At 64.0% G+C, this 18,247-nt stretch overlaps 2 protein-coding genes across 3 annotated transcripts; one reads left to right on the top strand and one right to left on the bottom strand.

Moving 5' to 3' along the window:
• The first annotated feature begins 82 nt into the window (after nucleotides 1–82).
• On the top strand, nucleotides 83–11,517 carry TJP3 (tight junction protein 3). Of its 2 annotated transcripts, XM_017837066.1 has the most exons (22): nucleotides 125–239; nucleotides 668–767; nucleotides 3,226–3,283; nucleotides 3,803–3,964; nucleotides 4,054–4,178; nucleotides 4,388–4,490; nucleotides 4,671–5,130; nucleotides 5,432–5,535; nucleotides 6,438–6,597; nucleotides 6,687–6,777; nucleotides 6,980–7,044; nucleotides 7,192–7,261; nucleotides 7,402–7,558; nucleotides 7,978–8,086; nucleotides 8,523–8,742; nucleotides 9,068–9,264; nucleotides 9,479–9,574; nucleotides 9,879–9,949; nucleotides 10,052–10,363; nucleotides 10,465–10,770; nucleotides 10,989–11,032; nucleotides 11,165–11,517. In XM_017837066.1, exons 1-22 carry the CDS (start codon nucleotides 218–220, stop codon nucleotides 11,262–11,264), a joined length of 3,132 nt encoding a protein of 1,043 aa, XP_017692555.1. In that variant the 5' UTR covers nucleotides 125–217; the 3' UTR covers nucleotides 11,265–11,517. The 2 variants fall into 2 exon arrangements, with proteins under 2 accessions (XP_017692554.1, XP_017692555.1); XM_017837065.1 differs by lacking the exon at nucleotides 3,226–3,283 and having other exon boundaries at nucleotides 83–239.
• Nucleotides 11,518–11,627: 110 nt separating this feature from the next.
• On the bottom strand, nucleotides 11,628–17,793 carry APBA3 (amyloid beta precursor protein binding family A member 3). Its single transcript, XM_017837067.1, has 10 exons — nucleotides 17,137–17,793; nucleotides 16,616–16,655; nucleotides 16,055–16,200; nucleotides 15,829–15,915; nucleotides 15,137–15,295; nucleotides 14,632–14,811; nucleotides 14,219–14,431; nucleotides 13,562–13,681; nucleotides 12,664–12,804; nucleotides 11,628–12,568 (listed from the first exon to the last, which is right to left on the bottom strand). The coding sequence occupies exons 1-10, from the start codon at nucleotides 17,791–17,793 to the stop codon at nucleotides 12,497–12,499; spliced, it is 1,815 nt and encodes a 604-aa protein (XP_017692556.1). The 3' UTR covers nucleotides 11,628–12,496.
• Between the last annotated feature and the right edge of the window lie 454 nt (nucleotides 17,794–18,247).

Raw genomic sequence — 18,247 nt, 5'->3', positions numbered from 1 at the left:
CGGGGAGCGGCAGGAGCGGCTCCTGGCTCCCCCCGGTGCGGCGGAGGGGAAGGCATGGCCCCGGGTCCGCGGTGGCGGCTGCGGGCCGGGGGGTTCCGCAGGAACTGGTCCCCCCTGGCTGCCTCGGCTCTGGGCTGGGAGCGGTACCGGCCCCTGGAGAGCCGCGGCGTGGACCTGACCGCTGTCACCGCAGGAAAGCGACCCCGCGGGACGAGGGATGACGAGGGGCTGGTCCCCAGGTGGGGGCAGGGAAGGGGAAGGGGAGGGGAGGGGAGGGGAGGAGAGGAGAGGGGAGAGCATCCATCAGCAGGGGCACCTTTTACCTCACATCCCCCAGGACAGGGAGCCCCGGGCTGGCCTCCGTCCCTGTCACCGCTTGGGACACTGGGTGACACTGGGAGGGTTTAGGGGTCCGGGGCGGCGTGAGTTGGCGCAGAGTCCCACCGCGTCCCTGGAGAGGGCCAGGATGGGTGGGGAGGACCCTCGACCCCAGGCACAGCCACCGCCAGCATCCCGTGAGCCTGTACCCGTGCTGGGCAGGGAGGGGGGTGAGTGTCGGTGCCTGAGCCACCAGCACGGTTTAGGACACCAGGGACAGCCCTCCGAGAGTCCTGCTGTGCCCGGGAAGCTGCCCTAGGACCCCTTTCGTTATCCTTCGCTCCTGCAGGCAGCGCCTGGGCCACAAAGGGTTACGCAAGGCACCCTGGAGTGACACCTCTGCCACCAGCCCGGGAGCTCAGCTCCTTCCTGGTCGGATCGAAGGCTCGGTGAGTTCCTAACTCTGTCCCCGGGGATCTGCCGGCTGTGCTTCCCGGCTGGGGAGGGGACCCAGCCGTGCTTTCACGTGGGGAAACCGGCCACTCTTTGTCCCTCCCTGGGTGGCTCCAGGACCCGGTGACCCTCCTGGAACTCTGCCCCACGACAGGGAGATACCCCGGGGGATCACAGCTCCACGCCCCGGGGCTGGAGGACGTGCCTCTTTCCTACTGGTTTACACTCGGTCTGGGTTAGCTTTTCCAGAGACCTTTTCCGAGAGCAGGGGGTCGGTCTGGGTGGGATCGGGACAGAGTAACTTCTGGGGGGATCTGGGCCCCCGGTGCTGCATGACTAGGACCAGAGAAGGGTCTCGCGGTTTTGCAGCACTGCTTTAGAGCAGGGACCCTGCTGATCCCGGGAAGGCTTTGGAGTCCCAGGTTGAGGACCCCCATCAGCGGGATGGGGGGGTTGGAACACAGAATGTGGGTGGAGGGGGCACGGCTGGGATGGGCAGGGTGTGTCACTTTCTGATAAATGACCCCCCAACTCGTTGTTGTCCCCACGGTGGGTGTTGCTGGCGGTGTCACCCGGGGCCAGGCACAGCCCTGAATTGGGTACCTGGCAGTGGAACGAGCTACCCTGGCACAGCCCAGCTTCCTTTGGTTTTAAAATCCCTGGAAGACGCTGCCACGGTGCACGTTTGGGGCAGAGCGGGGCGTGTGGGGCTCCCGGTGCTGTCGGTGCCCGGGGCTGGGCCGGGCCATGGTCAGCTCTGCCCAGATACTGCCCCTCCCGGCGGGGCCATTCCAAGTGCGGGCTGGTTTCTGTCGGAAACCGGCTGAGCCGGCTCCTCCTGCTGCCAGCCTCGGCCTTTGGCTGGGACAGGCCCTGCGCCAGCCCCGGGGGGGCGACGGGGGACAGGGCTGGGGTTTGGTGGCACTGTGGGCACTGCTGGTGCCAGCTGGTGATACGGGACCTGCTGCCATCCCCACGCTGCCCCAGCCACTGCCCACGGAGAGCCACGGGCAGCAGTGGGACGCAGGCACGTGGTCAGACTGTGGTGCCCTGGTGACGGACAGTAGTGGGAGCTGGTTGGGGACAATGCGAGACTGTGCTGGGTGGCAGCAGGGGCGGCTCTGGCACAGCAGATATCATCACCCTGGGGAGGGGGATGCTCTGGCTGCCCCAGGCTGGGGTCCCTTGGACCTGTGGCTCACACCATGTCACCTGCAGGTGCCCTGGGAGCCTGCAAACACAGACCAGCCAACTCTGGTGACACGGCTGAAACCACCTCACTGCCACGCTGGGGGCTCCTGTCTGTCACCAGTCTTCCCAGCGCTGGTACAGGACTGTGGGTGCCACCATACTGGGGTCCTGCCCAGCCCCAGCCACCCCCAGGCCCACGTGTCCCCCTCCACGTGGTGAGCACTGGTGCCTGCCAGGGAGGCTCTCGGGCTGATTTCGGCAGCTCTGACGCAGAGGGGAAGCAGAGAAGAAGTCTGGACTCTGCTCTCCACACCTGCCCTGCCCGGGTGAATGATTACACCGGGCTCCCCCCAGCCCTCCCTGAGGCTGCAGGGAGCTGGGTCTTGTTTCAGGGGCTGAGCTGGGGCTCATTTTGGGGGCTGTCCCAGCATCGCTCCAGCCGGGGGCTGCCACGGGAAGTCCTCGTGCTGGGGCTGGGCTGTGGTGCTTGCCCAGGGCTGGCTGCCCACCACCGGATCCCTGCTTGGCATCACCTCTGGCACTGCCCACAGGGCATATCTGATGCCTCCTGGTCCCACCAAAGCTGTCCCACAGCCTATTCCCAAAGGAGCTGTGGAGTTTTCCAGCTGCCTGTGGTACCAACTTGGGGATCGAGGATGACTGAGCCAACTTTGGGAGCCAGCAGGGCCCCTGGCACAGCCACCCCAGAGCCCTGGGGCACCACAGGCCAAGTGTGTGCCATGGTGTGGTGGTCCAAACCACCACATATAGGGACTGGGGATGTTCAGTCTGGAGAAGATGAGACTTGGGGGAACCTCTCTGCTCTCTATGACTCTGAAAGGAGGGTGTAGTGAGGTGGGGATCGGCCTCTTCTGCCACTTCTCAAGTGACAGGACCAGAGGAAACGGCCTGAAGTTGCACCAGGGCAGGTTCAAATTAGATACTAGAAATTTTTTTTTCACTGGAAGAGTGGTCAGGCCTTGGAATAAGTTGCCCAGGGAGGTGTTGGAGTCACCACCCCTGGAAATGTTCAAGAGGCGGCTGGGGACATGGTTTAGGGGTGATTATGATGGTGCTGGGTTGATGGTTGGACTTGATGATCTTGAGGGTCTCTTCTAGCCTTGATGCTTCTGTGAGTCCCTCATCAAACTGGCCTCTCCCTGTCCCACCCTACGGGGATTGGCAGGAGGCTCTGGCCCTGCTACCTCCCCCACCCACATGGGATCCTGCATCTCTCTGGGTTCATGCTGATGTTCCCTTCAGGGAGCCAGGAGCTGGTGGAGGGGATCCCCAGGCCCATCCCAGGAGTTTCAGCTTGGAGGTGATGTCACTGTGTCAGTCAGGCTTGTCTATCTCAGCTGGAAAATGTTGGATTTGGGGAAAACCAAAGGGTGAAGCAGGGGCAGAGGTGCTGCCAAAGCAGCTGGCAGAGCTGATGGAGCCCAGAGAGGGCGGGCAGGCACTGAAACACCATCCAAAGCAGCACCCTGGGGTCTGCCAGATCCAGGACGAGGGTGGGGAGCAAGGCCACAAGGATAGCATGGACAGGAAGTCCCATGTAGATGGGTCCTGACCTTGCCCTGTGTAAAACCTCCACTTCCATGGACATGTGCCCAAGGGGATGGAGATGGACCCCCGGGGGGTTGATTTCACGCTGCACAGAGGCAGCTCTGGGTTCCAGAGCCAGTTGCCATGTGGGGAACAATTAATTGTTCAGGGTGTGACACAATTAGCAGTCTCGGTGCCCTGGTGGGTGCCCGGGCACCACAGGGCTCTGTCCCCTCCACTCTTGCTGTCCCCGGTGCCCACAGCTCAGCGTTGCTGCTGCTCTTTGTTGCAGCCCGATGCAGGAGTGAGGAAGGGGCCAGGGGCTGCGAAGAGGAGGCGGAGCTGGTCCGAGCCCCCCTGCCAGGCGGCTGCCACTGTCCCCCTCCCCAGCTGGTGGGTGCCCACCATGGAGGAGATGGTGATCTGGGAGCAGCACACGGTGACGCTGAGCAAGGTGAGCATGGCCTGGGGCAGCCATGGGAGGGGACAGGGGCTGTGGGGTCGACTCTGCCTGACCCCTGTCTGCCCACCCACCCCTGCCAGGACCCTCAGCGGGGCTTTGGCTTCGCCGTCTCCGGAGGGCGGGACCATCCCAACAGGACGACCGGGGACAGGGCGGTGTTTGTGTCGGACGTGGTGTCCGGGGGACCAGCGATGGGCCGGCTCCAGTGAGTGCAGGGGACGTGGGTGCACGGGGGGTGCCCACTGCCAGTGAAGGTGGGAAGGACAGAGAATCCCTCCTGCTGGAACAGGGCCAGTACTGCTGTCACCCTGCCTGGCTGGGATGGGGTCCCCTTGGGGTGCCCTCGACGCCCCGCCAGCTCCCCGGGCTGGGGGCTGTGCCCAGGACAGAGCACAGCTGTGTTTTCCTTCCCAGGAGGAAGGATCACATTGTGATGGTGAACGGCCTTTCCATGGAGAATGTTTCATCCTCCTTCGCCATCCAGACACTCAAAACCTGCGGCAAGATCGCCAACATTGTGAGTGTGTCCCGTGGTGGGACAGGGCCTGCTGTCGTGTGCGGGGCTGCACCGTGCCTGTCCCCATCCCAGGGCCCTGTCACACACAGAAGGGCTCCTGTTCAGGGCTTGGGAATTGCTGCAGGCACAGCTGGCAGAGACGGCTGCACCCACCATCTGCTTCTCACTTTGTACCTGCAGACACTGAAAAGACCAAGGAAGGTTCACCTCCCCGTGAGCAAGAGCAGCCCCGGGTCCCCCGCCGTGCCCCGGCACCACGACTCGGATGAGGACGACGGGCTGCACAGGGGGGATCCAGCCCTGCAGCGCTCCCGGGATGACCTGGACCACAGCCGGGGCTACGATGGGGACTCGTCCAGTGAGAGGAGCTCTGGCCACCACCGCGATGACCGTCGCCACCACAGGCCGGTGTCCCGGAGCCGGAGCCGGAGGCGAAGCCAGGACAGCAGCCACTGGAGGCAGAGTCCCGGCAGCGGCTCAGATCGGAGGGGCCACAGCGGGCACCACCCCAGCAATGCCTTTGGCCAGGAAGGGGACACCAACGGGCTGGCCCTGGTGTCAGGCTTCAAGCGGCTGCCGCGCCAGGACGTGCCCACGAAGCCCATCACGTCAGTCCTGGTGAAGCAGAAGCAGAACGAAGGTGAGGCCCCTCCTGTTCCCGCTGTCCCTGGGTTTTGTCACCCGATTTTTGGCTGTGCCTTTCCCCGGGGAGGAGGCAATGGCAGGGTGGGTGCCAGGGTCTGGCTGCAGCGAGGGGACAGTGTGTGCTGCGCTGGGTGCACCAAACCTCCTGCCCTCAGCCTGGGGCTGCAGAGCTCAGCTTTGGGGCTTGCTACTCCCCCAAGGGGAGCCAGGGCTTGTGGAGATGGTGGTGAGGGGTGATCTCAAGGGGGTCCTGCATCTGCCTGGCTCTGCCACCGTCACAGCTCTCTCTGCTGCAGAGTATGGCGTGAAGCTGGGGAGTCAGCTCTTCATCAAGCACATAGTGGAGAGTGGACTGGCGGCCAAGGGCAGCTCCTTACAGGAGGGAGATCTCATCCTGAAGGTATAGGAACCCCCATGGTGCACGGCACTCACTGGAGGTCTCATCTGCCCCTCTTTGGGGGGCTCATGCCTGGTGTCACTGCAGGGCCCAGCCACAGGCTTGCTGGAGGCAGCTCTGTCTGGTGTCCACTCCCTGCCCTGTCCCCCTGCCTGTCCCAGGACCCCGTGGGGGCTCTTGGGGACCAGCCCCTGTGCTGCCAGGCTGGTGGCTTGTCCCATTGGCACAGCAGGGGTGTGTCCACCCTGCTCTCCCCATGGTGTGTGGTCTCCCCTTGCGAGTGTGTGTCCCTGCCAGGTGACAGTCCCCAAGGAGCTCAGGTGTTTGTCAGGTGAAATGATGCTGCAAGTACTTGGGGAGGAGGAATTAGAGGGAGGGAGACCCTTGGTTTGCACACCTGGGCCAGGCAGACCTGTGGCTACTGGGAACCAGTGCCAAAGTGACTCTGTGGCAAATGGAAGGGATTACATCCTACAAACTGTTGGGAAAAGCTGCTGCAACTCAGGGAGATCCCAGCCCCAGGGTCCGCTTGGGGCCTGATTCCCTGGCTCCAGGCCAGCACATGGAAGGGCAGTGCAGGCCAAGGGCAAAGTAAAACTGAGCTTCAGGTGTCTGAGGGGTTTGTGCAGCTCCTGCCACCAGGCAGAGCCCTGGGCAGGTGGAGGTGGATGTTAATTAGCATGGCTAATTTGTTTCCTCTGTGTAGGATGAAGATATACTGGGAGGCAGCCAGGGGCAGGGACACGGTCCAGGACAGGAGAAGCTGTGGCACCTGGGGCTGGGCTAGAGGGACTGGGAAGGGACTGGGGACATGGCAGTCAAAGTACCCCTTTCCAGTGAGGCTTTCCCTGGGGGTGGCTTTCCCAAGAGCAGGTGCCCTGAGGCCTCCCACTCTGCCCCTCCAGATCAACGGGGTGGCCAGCCAGGACATGTCCTTGGCTGAAACCCAGCAGCTCATTGAGCGGACGGAGGGGATCCTGACCCTGCTCATCCTCCGGGACCACCGGCAGTTCCTGGTGAACATCCCTGACGTGGACAGCCAGAGCGACAGCTCCCGGATGGACGGTGAGGGGACACGGTGACGGGACTAGGGGCCAAATACACAGCACAGGGACTGGATGGTCACGGGTGCATCTTCCCTCCTGTTGCTGCAGATATCTCCGACATCGACTCCGAGCTGTCCCATCCACCATCCCCTGATGCTTCCCCACGATCTCCAGCTGCTGCCAGGATTAATTCACCACCGTAAGCCCCACGCTGTCCCCATGAGCCCCTCTCCCCTGGCAGATCTGCTGTGTTCTCCACCTGTCTGGAGGGGCTGGTTCTCTATTCCCAAGGCACTGTCCCTGGAGGTGGGACTGCCATCCCCAGCTTGCTCTGCTGTCCCACTGCCCACTTGGCACTGCCTGCCTGTGCCCTGCCTAAATCCTGCCCCACCTTGTCCCAGGGAGAGCAGACGATCGACCAGGGAGCCTGTGGCCGAGGTGACCATGGCCAACGCTCGGGGACTGGGTGAGTGGGCTCAGCACTGGGCACTGAGGGGGCTCTGGGCTCTGGGCTCCTGGGTATCTGCTGTCCAAACCCCTGGCAGAGTCATGCCAGGGCTCCCTGTGCCTCGGCATAGCCACTGCTGCTCCTCACCAGCTCTCCTTCCTGCAGACCCGCTGGAAGCTGTGGAGGAGGATGACCACAGCCCCCACACTGCTCCCCGAGCTGCCCTCAAGGACGGGTACGTCTGCGAGAGGTGGCAGGGAACGGCTGGGGGGACACAGGGATCTGCTCTGGCATGGGGTTGGGGTTACAGGGTCTGTGGCCCCTTGCCCTGTCCCCACGTGTCACCACCGGGCTGACTGTGCCTCCCCACGGCAGGTACAGCGCCGACTCCAGGGTCGTGCGGTTCGTGAAGGCCAAGAGCGCGGGGCTGCGGCTGGCGGGTGGCAACGACGTGGGCATCTTCGTGTCCAGCGTGCAGGAGGGGAGCCCGGCCGACAGCCAGGGCGTCCGGGAGGGGGACCAGATCCTCCAGGTACCGCGGGCTGGGAGCGGCTCCGAATGCTGCTGCACCTGGACCTGTTGGGTGTGGTCACACCTGTTGGGTGTGGTCACACCTGTTGGGTGTGATACATCCCCTGGGGTTTGGATTTCTGCTGCTGGGCATCGTTTTCAGTCAGTGCTGGTACCCATAACTTGTACCTGCTGGGCTGGCTCTGTGGGCACTGTCTGCAGGGTCAGTCCTGTCTCCAGCACCATGGTGACACCCGGTGGGGTCCAAACACCCTTTCTGAAGTCTCAGAGGCCCACTTGGGGTTGTGGCAGGCACTTGGGTGACAGGGACTGGTTCCCTCTCCCACTCTGCCCTGGGCACTGCTGTCCCTGGAAGCCCCACTGGTGCCCGTTCCCTCCATCCCACTGGCAGGGCTGTGTCCAAGTGCTTTTCTGTGGCAGGTGAATGACACCAGCTTCCAGCACCTGACCCGTGAGGAGGCCGTGGAGCACCTCATGGCCCTGCCCATAGGCGAGGAGGTCACGCTGTGGACCCAGAGCAAGCCGGACAGTGAGTGATGACCAGACTCAACCTGGACTTGTGCCTCTCCATCCTCTCTCTTCTGGGCAAGCATCAGACCTGCTGGACTTGCCATAGTCCTTCCTTCCCCTGCAGGGTGGTCCTCCTTCCCCACAACCCCTCCTCCTCTTCCAAAAAGCTGATGGGAGAGGACCAGACCATCCCAGCCCCATTTGTGCCTTGGTATCCTGAAGAACAGGGACTTTCTGGCACCATGGCTCAGCCTGGAGAGGGCAGTGTGTGCCGGGGGCGTCAGGTCCAGCTTGCCTGAGAAAGCCATGGGAGGAAAATGTGTCCTCAATAGCCTCCTTAGGGGCAGGGCCACTCTGGAGGCTCCCTCACTCCTTCCAAAATCCCTCCAGCACCTTCCTCTCCAGCATCCTCCTCCTCCTCTTCCCTTGATGGTCCCTCTCACCCTGGGCTTCAGTTTACAGGAAGATGATCTCGTCCAACGTGGGCGACTCGTTCTACATCCGGACACACTTTGACTTTGAGAAGGACACGCCGTCGGGGCTCAGCTTCGTGCGCGGGGACGTGTTCCACGTGCTGGACACCATGTACCGCGGCAGGCTGGGGAACTGGCTGGCTGTGCGCGTGGGCAGGGACCTGCAGGAGCAGGACAAGGGCATCATCCCCAACCAGAGCAGGTAGGGACGGAGCCAGGAATGGCCCTGAGATGAGCAGAGCTGGGGAAGGCTCCCCAGTGAGCCAGGGACATGGATGGTGGGCCCAGTGAGAGGCGGGGCACGGGCTGGTGGAGCAGCAGGGGGAAGAATGAGCTGGTGAAATCCCTTCTCAGGAGTGATGGGGCAGCTGATGCTTGGGTTGTCCAAGGCCCCAGAGGGAGGGGACTCACTCAGCCGTGTCACTGAGCAGTGATGCTGGCTTGTCCTGCCCCGCTCCTCAGAACCCAGAGAGACAAGTGGGAGGTAAACCCAGAGGCTGCAGGTCATGAGCCCTCTCCTCTCTCAGGGCCGAGCAGATTGCCAGCCTGGAGTCAGTGCTGAAAACCACGTCTGGTGCCAACCCCTCCGGGGCACGGGCTGAGTTTTGGAAGCTGCGGGGCCTGAGGGGAGCCAAGAAGATGCTGCGGAAGAGCCGGGAAGACCTGTCTGCCCTCACAAAGCAGGGTCGCTACCCACCGTACGAGAGGGTGGTCCTGAAGGAAGGTGGGCACCAGGGCTGTGTCCCCATTGCCCAGACCCACCGGGTGCCATCGGCCCCAGGGCTGCCCCTCTGTGGGTGCTGATGGACTCCACTCTCCTGGGACGAGTGGGGCGAGTCCCAGGCCCGTGGGCACTATGAGGAGTGGGGTTGGATGTCCATGTGCTGGGAGCTCTGCCCTCACCCCCAGCCCCCCTGAGCCCCTCTGTCCTCTCACAGCCAGCTTCAAGCGGCCGGTGGTGATCCTGGGCCCCATCGCAGACATTGCCATGCAGAAGCTGAGCCGGGAGCTGCCTGAGCTGTTTGAAATCGCTCGTAAGTGCCCCCTGTGGGAAACTGTATCCAGCAGCCAGACTTGCAGCACCCAGGACCTGTGGGAGCTCTTTACCTCTGACTCTGTCCTGACCCTGCCCATTGCCCCCTCTCTGTGACACTCCAACACCTTCCTGGGCTCATTCGCCCTCCCTGCCCTGAGCATCACAATCCCAGCCTGGCTCCAGACATCCCTCTCCCTGAGGGACACAGCCCTGGTGCCAGGCATGGCCAGGCCCAGCCTGGGGCTGCTGGACGTGTCACATCTCCCCCAGCCCCTCTCATACCCCGTCTCCATGTCCTGCAGCGAGCGTGCCCCGAGATGGGGCATCGTCCAAGGTCATCAAGTTGGACTCGGTGCAGCAGATTGCAGAAAAGGTGAGAGACCTTTCCCCTGTCCTTGGAGCCAGGCGGGGCCTGGGGTAGCCCACGGCCTCTGTCCCTGTCCCCAGCGGGGCTGACGGCCGTGCCCTGCCCCAGGGCAAGCACGCCTTGCTGGACATCACCCCCTCGGCCGTGGAGCGCCTCAACTACGTGCAGTACTACCCCGTGGTGGTGTTCTGCGAGCCCGAGAGCCGGCCGGGCGTCAAGGCCATGCGCCAGTGGCTGGCACCCGACTCCAGGAAGAGCTCCCGGCGCCTCTATGCCCAGGCCAACAAGATGAAGAAGTACTGCAGCCACCTCTTCACAGCCACCATCCACCTCAGCGGCAGTGGCAATGCCTGGTTCCAGCAGATCCAGGACATCATCAGGACGCAGCAAAGCCAGCCTATCTGGACGACGGCAGAGCAGGTACAGGGCACAGGATCCCTGCGGTGAGGCTCGGCCAGCTGGGGCTGCACAACTGTCCCCCACAGCTGGGATCCCAAGTCTCTGTCATCCCCACCCCGCAGGCAGATGTGGCACCTGAGGACAGTCTGGAACTGCTGAACCCACCGAGCACGGTGCCCTCAGGCTACCTGACCTGTGACAGCCACGCCAACAGTGACTACGAGGACACGGATGGCGAGGCAGGTGCCTACACTGACGGCGAGGCAGAGGATGCCTACGACCAGCCCGGGCTGGCCCGCTCCTCTGAGCCAGCACAGCTGCCCCCAAGCCATGGCCTGAGCTCTGAGCCAGCACAAGTGTCCCCAAGCCACGGCCTGAGCTCCTCTGAGCCAGCACAGATGTCCCCAAGACATGGCCAGAGTGACAAGGTGGGTCCCCCCAGACTGGTACAAGGGGCTGGTGGGGCGGAAGGGGGTGGCCACAGTGTCTCTGGGGTATAATTTCCATCCCCATGACACAGGCAGGGAGCTGCTGCAGGGTCCAGCTGTGCATTCATGCTCAGCTCTGGATCCCCAGGGCAAACACCCCATGCCAGGGCAAAACCCCTGCCCTGTCCTTGACCCCTCATTGCTCTGCTCCTCCCCAGGTGCCCAAGCAGCTGCAGCAAGGCCAGCGCTACGACAGCATCAGGTACCCTGTGCCCTGGGACTGCAGGGAGGGGGGTGGCAGCCAGCCCAGGGCTGAGGAGGGCCTGCATAGGGCACTGTCCCAGCCTGGGCCCAACTGGGTGCCAGAGCCACCACCACTGCTTCTGCCCCCCAGGGAATACGCGCACGAGGCAGTGAGGAAGAGGTTCACACAGGCCAGGGATGACTCGGACCAGGATGAAGGCTACGAGTGGGGGCCAGCCACAGATGTGTAGTGGCACTGCTGGCCTGTCCCCATGGGCCAGCCCTGCCACAGCCCTGTGCCATTGGGTCCAGGTAACAGTCCAGGTAGTGCCAGACTGGGCTGGGCCCAACCACAAAGTGCCTCCTTCCCTTTTGGCCACAGCTGCTGCTACTGAAATAAAAGGGACATTTGGATCAGGACAGGCTGTGTCTGTGCATGCTGGGTGGCACCATGCAGGGCACACCATGTAGGGAGGGTGGCCTTGATGAGACCCAGCCACCAGTGCTGGTGGCTGCCCTGCCTGAGCCACCAGAGCAGGAATCAGGGCCTGGCACTGCCCTGCTGAGCCTCCTCCACTGCAGCCTGCATGGGGCTCTGCCAATGGAGCCTCCCACAGTTCCCACAACTTTTATTTTCACATCAGCCAAGCATCCAGGCACAGCCAGGTCAGTGCTGCCCTGGCTTCAGGGGCCCAGAGAGCCACCCACCAAAAGGCACATCCTCAGGGGGTTCCCTGGGGCCCCAACATCCCACAATGTGGGGCTGGGCAGTGCCACGTTCCCTTTTGCTGCACCAAGGGCTGAGGCCCCAGGCTGGGGTGTGCGTGCAGAACAGTTCAAGGCAGCACCAGGGAGAAGCTGAGGTAGGTTCCCAGCTTGGTGCAACGGGTCTAATGGGGGTTTGTTTGCACCCCAGCAGGCCCCTGGCCAAGCCAGAGGGGAGGAGCAGGTGCCAAGAGTGCTGCTGCCCTTAAGGCTGAGTCTGGGAGCTTCTGGGTGTCCCTCAGGAGTGCCAGTGGTGCACCCACACAGAGGTGTGCAGGGTCAGCACTGCTCTGGGGCTGTGCTGAGCTGAGCTCTGGAGCTGAGCTGTGCTTCCAGCACCATCCTCACCTGGGGAAAGGCACCGTTGGTGAGTGTAAAAGCACAATCTGCAATGACTGGATGGGGGGGACCTTTCACGTGGGGTCCCCTCTTCTCCCACCAGCAGCAGCAGGACAGGCACTGTGCGGGCACTGTGCAGGCACTGTGAGGCAGGAAGGCGTGAGTGGAGGGTGGGAGGTGCCCAAACTGTGGCACCACAGGCCCTGACACTGCTCAAGCTGGGTATCAGCCCCCAGAGCCTCCCTCTCTGTCCTGAGTAAAACCGAAGAGGTGCAGGATCACGTCCTGTTGAGGGCTCTGACGCAGGGCTGGGGCAGAAGGCAAAGCCAGACCTGCCCCTCCAGGCTTGTTCCTGTCTGTCCAAGGCATGGCCAGTGGCTCAGAGGAACACGGGCTGCTCCTGCCCTGTCAGCAAGCGGTACGTGGAGGCTGGCATGGTCTTGATGTGGACCTAGGCAGAGAGGCACAGATCAGAGGCCCTGGCCCAGACTGGAGGGTGCTGGTGCCCAGCTCTGAGCCCAGCTGCTCTGTGGGGGCCCTGCTCACCTCACTGACTGCCTCGGTGAGGATCTGGATGATCTTCTCGTGGGGCGTTGCCACCACGCTCTGCCCGTTGATCTCGATGATGCGGTGCCCCACGCGGATGCCGCCCCGCTCCGCGATGCCCCCGCGCATCAGGCTGCAGATCTGGGAGCCAGGAGTGCTGGTGAGATCAGGGCTGTGCCCACAGCCCCGGCCCTGCACCACCACTGCCCCAAACCCTCACACCCCTGCAGGCTCCCAGCCAGCGCTCTGGAGTTGGGTGCTGTCTCCTCCAGCTCACGGGCACACAGCGAGGGCAGCCACTGCCCTGCATTGCTGCCACCAGAGCGATGTGCTGGGGCAAGGGCAGCCCCCAGGACTTTTTCCCCCAGTTGACAGGGAGTGCAGTTGCTCCCACTCACTGAACCCTCCTGCTCCTATCAAGCCTGGGCTGCAGAGCCTGAGCTTCTCCCTGGGGCAGCAGGAGAGACCCACATCTCCAGTCCCACTGGGAGCATCAGTGCGAGGCAGCTGTGCCACCGCCTCCACTGCCCACCCACCCATCCCCTCAGCTCCCACTGGGCCTGGGAACGCCCTACTCTGAGTTCACAACACAGCCACAGCAGACCCCAGAGCAGGGAGTGGCCAGGGTCTTGAGAACAGCAACAAATGTCACTGGGGTCACACCCAGAAAGCCAAGAAGAAGCCACCACCCAGAAAGCAAACAGCTAAGGAGCACCAGAGAGAGGGGTACAACCACTGGTGCTGCAGGAGAGTTGTGAGGAGCCTTTTGCTCTGCACAGCAGAGCACTGTGACCCCTTGGCCTGGGCAGGCACAGGGAATGGGGGAGCTGGGCTTTGTTCTGTGGGCACAGCCAGCTCTGCCTGTCCCTTGGGCAGACCCCATCCCACAGGCACTCACCACGCCGTTCTCAACACAGAAGCCCAGCTGGTACTTGGAGTCGGGGCGTCGGATGACAGCCGTGGTGACAGGGGGACAGTGCACGATGTTCAGTGTCACCTCAGTCTGGTGCTTCAGCTCCTGGAAGGGGGGATGAGGCTTGGTCAGATTTTGGAGAGCTGTTCAGCTCTGGTGGAGGGACAACACAGCCAAGTTGCTCATGGGAGGGCTGAGGATTAGCAACCTGTTTTCAATGGGGAAACTGAGGTACACAGGGATACTGCCATGCTCAAATCCAGGGACAAGAACTTATAAACCCAGCCCAAGACTTCGCACTCTGCCCCCGAGGCCACACTGTCCTTGCTTTCAGCTCCTTCCTGCCTGAGAGCTAGATGGTACAACAGCTTTCCTCCAAGACAGGTGCCTGCCTCCTCTTCTACCCTCCTCCTCAGGAAGGACCCCAGCCGTACCCTGCCACATCAAGTACAGTCCCCAGGTCTGTCCCTGCCCTGTCACACCCCTTCCTCCCAAGCACTCAGAGCAGGGACTGTCACAGCCCACAGGACAGGTACAGCCCCCGTGCACTCTTGCCCCCACAGCTGGGGGCACCGGGGGGGATCCCAGCATTCAGGCCACTCCCCGTGGCAGGAAGGAGGGGGTCGCCCCGTGCCAGCTCACCCGGATGATGCTCTGGCAGGTGCCCAGGGGCAGCCCCACAAGGCTGGTCCCGTTGACGGACATGAGGCGGTCCCCGATGCTCAGCTCCCCCGAGCGCTCCGCGGGGCCCCCGTGCATCAGGTTGGCGATGACCACGGTGGGCAGGATGGAGCCCCAGCCTGACTCCACGATGGCGATGCCCAGGATCTCCCCCTTCTGCTTCCGGATGCAGACCTGGGAGCAGAATGGGTGGGTTACTGTCACCAGAGCCAAGGGCACATGCCCCAGCCCAGCACTGGTGTCCTGTGCTCACAGCCGGCTGGGATGGGGTCTGGTTTGTAGGGAGCACCTCAGCTGTTCAGGGAGCCATGGAGAGGATGACATAGAGGTGCCAGCAGGGTCCCCACGCCCTCCTTCCCCCGAGCAGCTCTTACGTCCTTGCAGTTTTCCTGCCGGGAGAAGTGGGTCAGCTCTGCGTTGTACTGCTCCTGGTCCTCGAGGGCACGGCTGTACTGGCGGGGGCTCAGCTCGCTGGGGTCGATGCTGTTGGCCTCCAGGAAGCGCTGGTAGGCCACACCAAATGCCTGCCCGATGGCCTGGGCGATGACCTGGGCCTGGAGAACGACAGGGATTGTTCCTGCCCATGGCTCAGGGCTGCAGCCAACAGCTCCCAATGCTCTGCAGTGCCCAGCACAGGCACTGGCCCTGGGAGCTCCTTCCCTGCCTGAATGGGCCCCTCTACGGTGCCAATCCTCCCCTCTTTGCTCACTGGGCCCCTCTGTGCCAAAGAGATGCTCAGGCTGGGCTCCTGCCCTCTCTCTGTGGGGAGGGAGGGGTCTCTGCTGCTGCCCCCAGCACGGACCCCCAGTTTTTACAGCGGGATGGGCCCAGGACCCCACGGCCACCCTGCCCTCCCCAGGGACCCCCGTGTGGCCTCACGTCGGCCGAGTGGAAGACGTGACAGATCATCTTGTAGAGCCGCTTCTCCTCTGCCACCTCCGACCGCCGGGGCAGCTTCCGGCGCGCCATGAGCACCACGAGGGAGCCGATGTCGGCGATGTAGGAGATGGTCTGCAGGGAGTGATCCATCATGGCCTCCTGGCAAGGGCGACACAGGCAGAGACGTTCAGCCCTGTGGGCAACCATTAGCCCAGCGAGCAGGAGGGGTTCAGCAATGGTGCTGGGATGCAGCGCAAATGCCTGGCACACGCTGGGCAGAAACCATGTCTGTGCCACTGGGTACAAAGAGCTCCTTCATCAGGGACTCATCCGTGTCCCTGGGTGCTGCCAGGGGACAGGACAGCCCTTCCCTCTTACTATAATGCAGAAAGTAATCCTGAGGCAAAAAACTTCCAAGATTTCAAGCCTGGGTTCCCTGAAGCTTGGTCTGGGATCCCAGCAGCTCCCCAGGGCGCAGCTCGCACGGGAAGCCTCGTGCAGCCACACAGAGAGCCAAGGACACGAGAAAGGATGGCTGTGGAATTACATTTCCCCTCCCAGATGTATGTCCTCGACTGCAGGTCATCCCTGGGCATCACCCCTCCAGTGTGGGAACAAAGCTGAGGTCCCGAGGCCGAACAGGAAGGTTCCAGCAGCCCCAGAGGCACACGGGTGCTGCCACTCCTGCTCACCTGCGTGTCTGCAGTGAGCACCTTGATCCTCTGCGTGGAGACGAACAGATCCACCTCTGTCATGGGCTGGGATTCCCCCTCGGGTGCCTGTGAGACGATGGAGAGGTCACAGGACCCCGCTGGGTCCCAGCCCCACAGCCAGGTATCCCTGGGCAGGCCCCGAGTGCTGCCCCACGGCCACAGGGGGCCAGGCTGGGGGCAGCTGTGCCCCCCACCCCTCCTGCACCTTGATCCTGTCCACGGCCTCCTGGGCCTGTGCCATGCGGACGCTGGTCGGGGGGTTCCTCTCCGAGACCAGCTGTGTGGAGCCCAGGTACTTTGCCCCAAAAATGACACCGTCCAGCAGATCCTCCGGGTCACAAGGGCCTGGAACTGAGGCATTGGGAGGGACTGAGCAGGGGCTGCTCCCCTACCTCTGAAACTGGGGGTACCAACTCTTACTGCCCATTAGCTGCATTCCTACACATGGCAGAGCAGCTCAGTGCTTGGGACATGGGTTCCTGGCATCACTGGGGACCAGTGCTGCTTCCCCCTTCTCTTGGGCACACCTGGCATCCCGTTCTGCCTTCCTGAGCATCCCCCCATCCTGCTCCCCGAAGCACCTCAACTTCCTCAACAAAGCATCAAACAAGCCATCTGGAGCCTGCAGCGACATTGCCACCCGGGATGGACACAGAGACAGGCACTCCCTCCCCAGCTGGGACCCTCAGCCACCCCCATTCAGGGTCAGAGCACGTGGGTCAGGACTCTTGAATGCTCTTGCTGCTTGAGCACAGAAGCAACTCACCCTCTTTGAAGGCTGGGCAGGATGATGGGGGTTCCCTGTTCTGCAAAGCAACGAAAGAGCAGGTGAGGCTGTGGTTGGCATCCCAGGGATTCAGCCTGCCTGGCCCTGGAGAAGTGGCACAGTGATGGCACAGCGTCCCTGAGGCTGGGGGAAATGGGTCCCAGGGTTGGGCAGGGAGGAATAGGGTCCTAGGGCTGAAGGGGAGACAGCACAGGGTCCTGGGGCTGGAGGGGAGGATGGCACAGGATCCAGGGGCCAGAGGGGCTGTTCAGACCCACCAGCCTCTGCCCCGGGGCACACACGAATCAGGCAGCCATGCAAGTATCCCCCCGCCTTCAGGGCAGTAGGAGCCAAAGCCGGTACCGAGGGTCTTGTCTGGGCACACTTGCAGCACAAGGCCCTGTAAGACCCGAGGAAAGAAATCCCTGGCTCCCCTCCGCCCCCAGCCCAGACCCGAGGAGGGAGCAGGGCCAAGGGGCAAGTCCTGGCTCCTGCGGCCCCACCACACCCGGAGTACTCACGGTCACGGCGCCTGGAGGTGGCGGCTGCTCTGCCTCGGGGGCTGGAGGGGGAGGCAGGGCCGCCCACGCTGGCTCTGGCGAACCTTCCCGAGTGCCCTCAGAGGTGGAATCAACCTCGCAAAGCCCCTCTCCATAGCACCAGCTGCCGGAAGGTTCTTCCTCTGAGCTCTCTGGCCTCCCCGGCCTTTCAGGCTTCTCCACAGTGGCTGGATCCTCCCGGACCTGCAGCATCTCCAGGTTAGTCCCAGTCAGAACATCGGAGCGGGCCAAGGGGGTCTCAGCACCGGCCTCGGGCAGCCCCCCCTCGTAGCACAGGAGGCTCAGCAAGTCCTCCCGGTCGGCCTCGGCGAAGAGCAGCCCGTGGCAGGGCCGGGCACAGGCCGGGTGCTGGGGGCAGCAGGGACGCGTCGCCAGGCCCCGGCCCGTGGCCACGTGCAGCGGGCAGGGCCGGCACCTGCCCGGGCACCGCCGGGCACCGGCACCCGAAGGGGACGGCGGGCCCCGCTCCGGGGCGGGCGGGCGGTCACACAGGCTGGGGTCGAGGGTCTCGAGCTGGGCCAGCAGCCCCTGGATCTCCGAGGGCTCGTCCTGCGCGTCCTCAGCCCACCCGGCCGTGTCGGGGGGGCCGCGGGTCTCGGGAGTCTCATCCAGCTCCATGCCCGCGGGCTCGGCGCCGCCGGGGGCCCGAGAGCTCCCCGTGCCCCGCGGGGCGCTCCCGGCGCTGGGCTCCCAGCGGGCAGAGCCCCGCGGCTCCGCGGGCATCGCCTCCGCCTCCATGGCCCTTCCCGAGCCCTGGCACAGCCCGGTCCGTTCGCCTCCTGCGAGCTCCGGGGCCGCGGCGGGTCCCGGGCCGGGCCGCGGCTCCTCCGGCGCGGGGTCACTGCCGGGCTGCGGGGCCGAGCGGGGGGGCCCGTCCGGCCGCGCGCCCCCCGCGCGGTGCCCAGGGGCTCCCGGCCCGTCCTCCGTGTCCATGGCGGGCGGCTCGGCGGGCTCGTCGCTGCCGCCGCCGCCGGGGGCCGCCTGGAAGTCCATGGCGGTGGTGCCGCTGTCCATGGCGGGTCCCGGGCGGGCTCTGTCGCTGCCGCCGGGCCGGGCCGGGCCGCTCCCGCCG

The sequence above is a fragment of the Lepidothrix coronata genome, unplaced genomic scaffold (genome assembly GCF_001604755.1).
Source record: "Lepidothrix coronata isolate B3197 unplaced genomic scaffold, Lepidothrix_coronata-1.0 Scaffold290, whole genome shotgun sequence".
NCBI lineage: Eukaryota > Metazoa > Chordata > Aves > Passeriformes > Pipridae > Lepidothrix > Lepidothrix coronata.
This window is presented reverse-complemented; position numbering and strand designations above follow the sequence as displayed.

What these genes read in the sequence shown, in the direction of transcription:
- APBA3 (XM_017837067.1), bottom strand. Translation starts at nt 17,793, where the DNA reads ATGGAGCTGGATGAGACTCCCGAGACCCGCGGCCCCCCCGACACGGCC. An exon ending in CACCTCCAGGCGCCGTGACC is followed by an intron (nt 16,656 to 17,136) that starts GTGAGTACTCCG and finishes GTTGCTTTGCAG; the next exon opens with AACAGGGAACCCCCATCATC. An exon ending in CTGCCCAGCCTTCAAAGAGG is followed by an intron (nt 16,201 to 16,615) that starts GTGAGTTGCTTC and finishes CCAATGCCTCAG; the next exon opens with TTCCAGGCCCTTGTGACCCG.
- TJP3 (XM_017837066.1), top strand. Translation starts at nt 218, where the DNA reads ATGACGAGGGGCTGGTCCCCAG. An exon ending in CCAGCGATGGGCCGGCTCCA is followed by an intron (nt 4,179 to 4,387) that starts GTGAGTGCAGGG and finishes TTTCCTTCCCAG; the next exon opens with GAGGAAGGATCACATTGTGA. An exon ending in AGGGGGACCAGATCCTCCAG is followed by an intron (nt 7,559 to 7,977) that starts GTACCGCGGGCT and finishes TTTCTGTGGCAG; the next exon opens with GTGAATGACACCAGCTTCCA.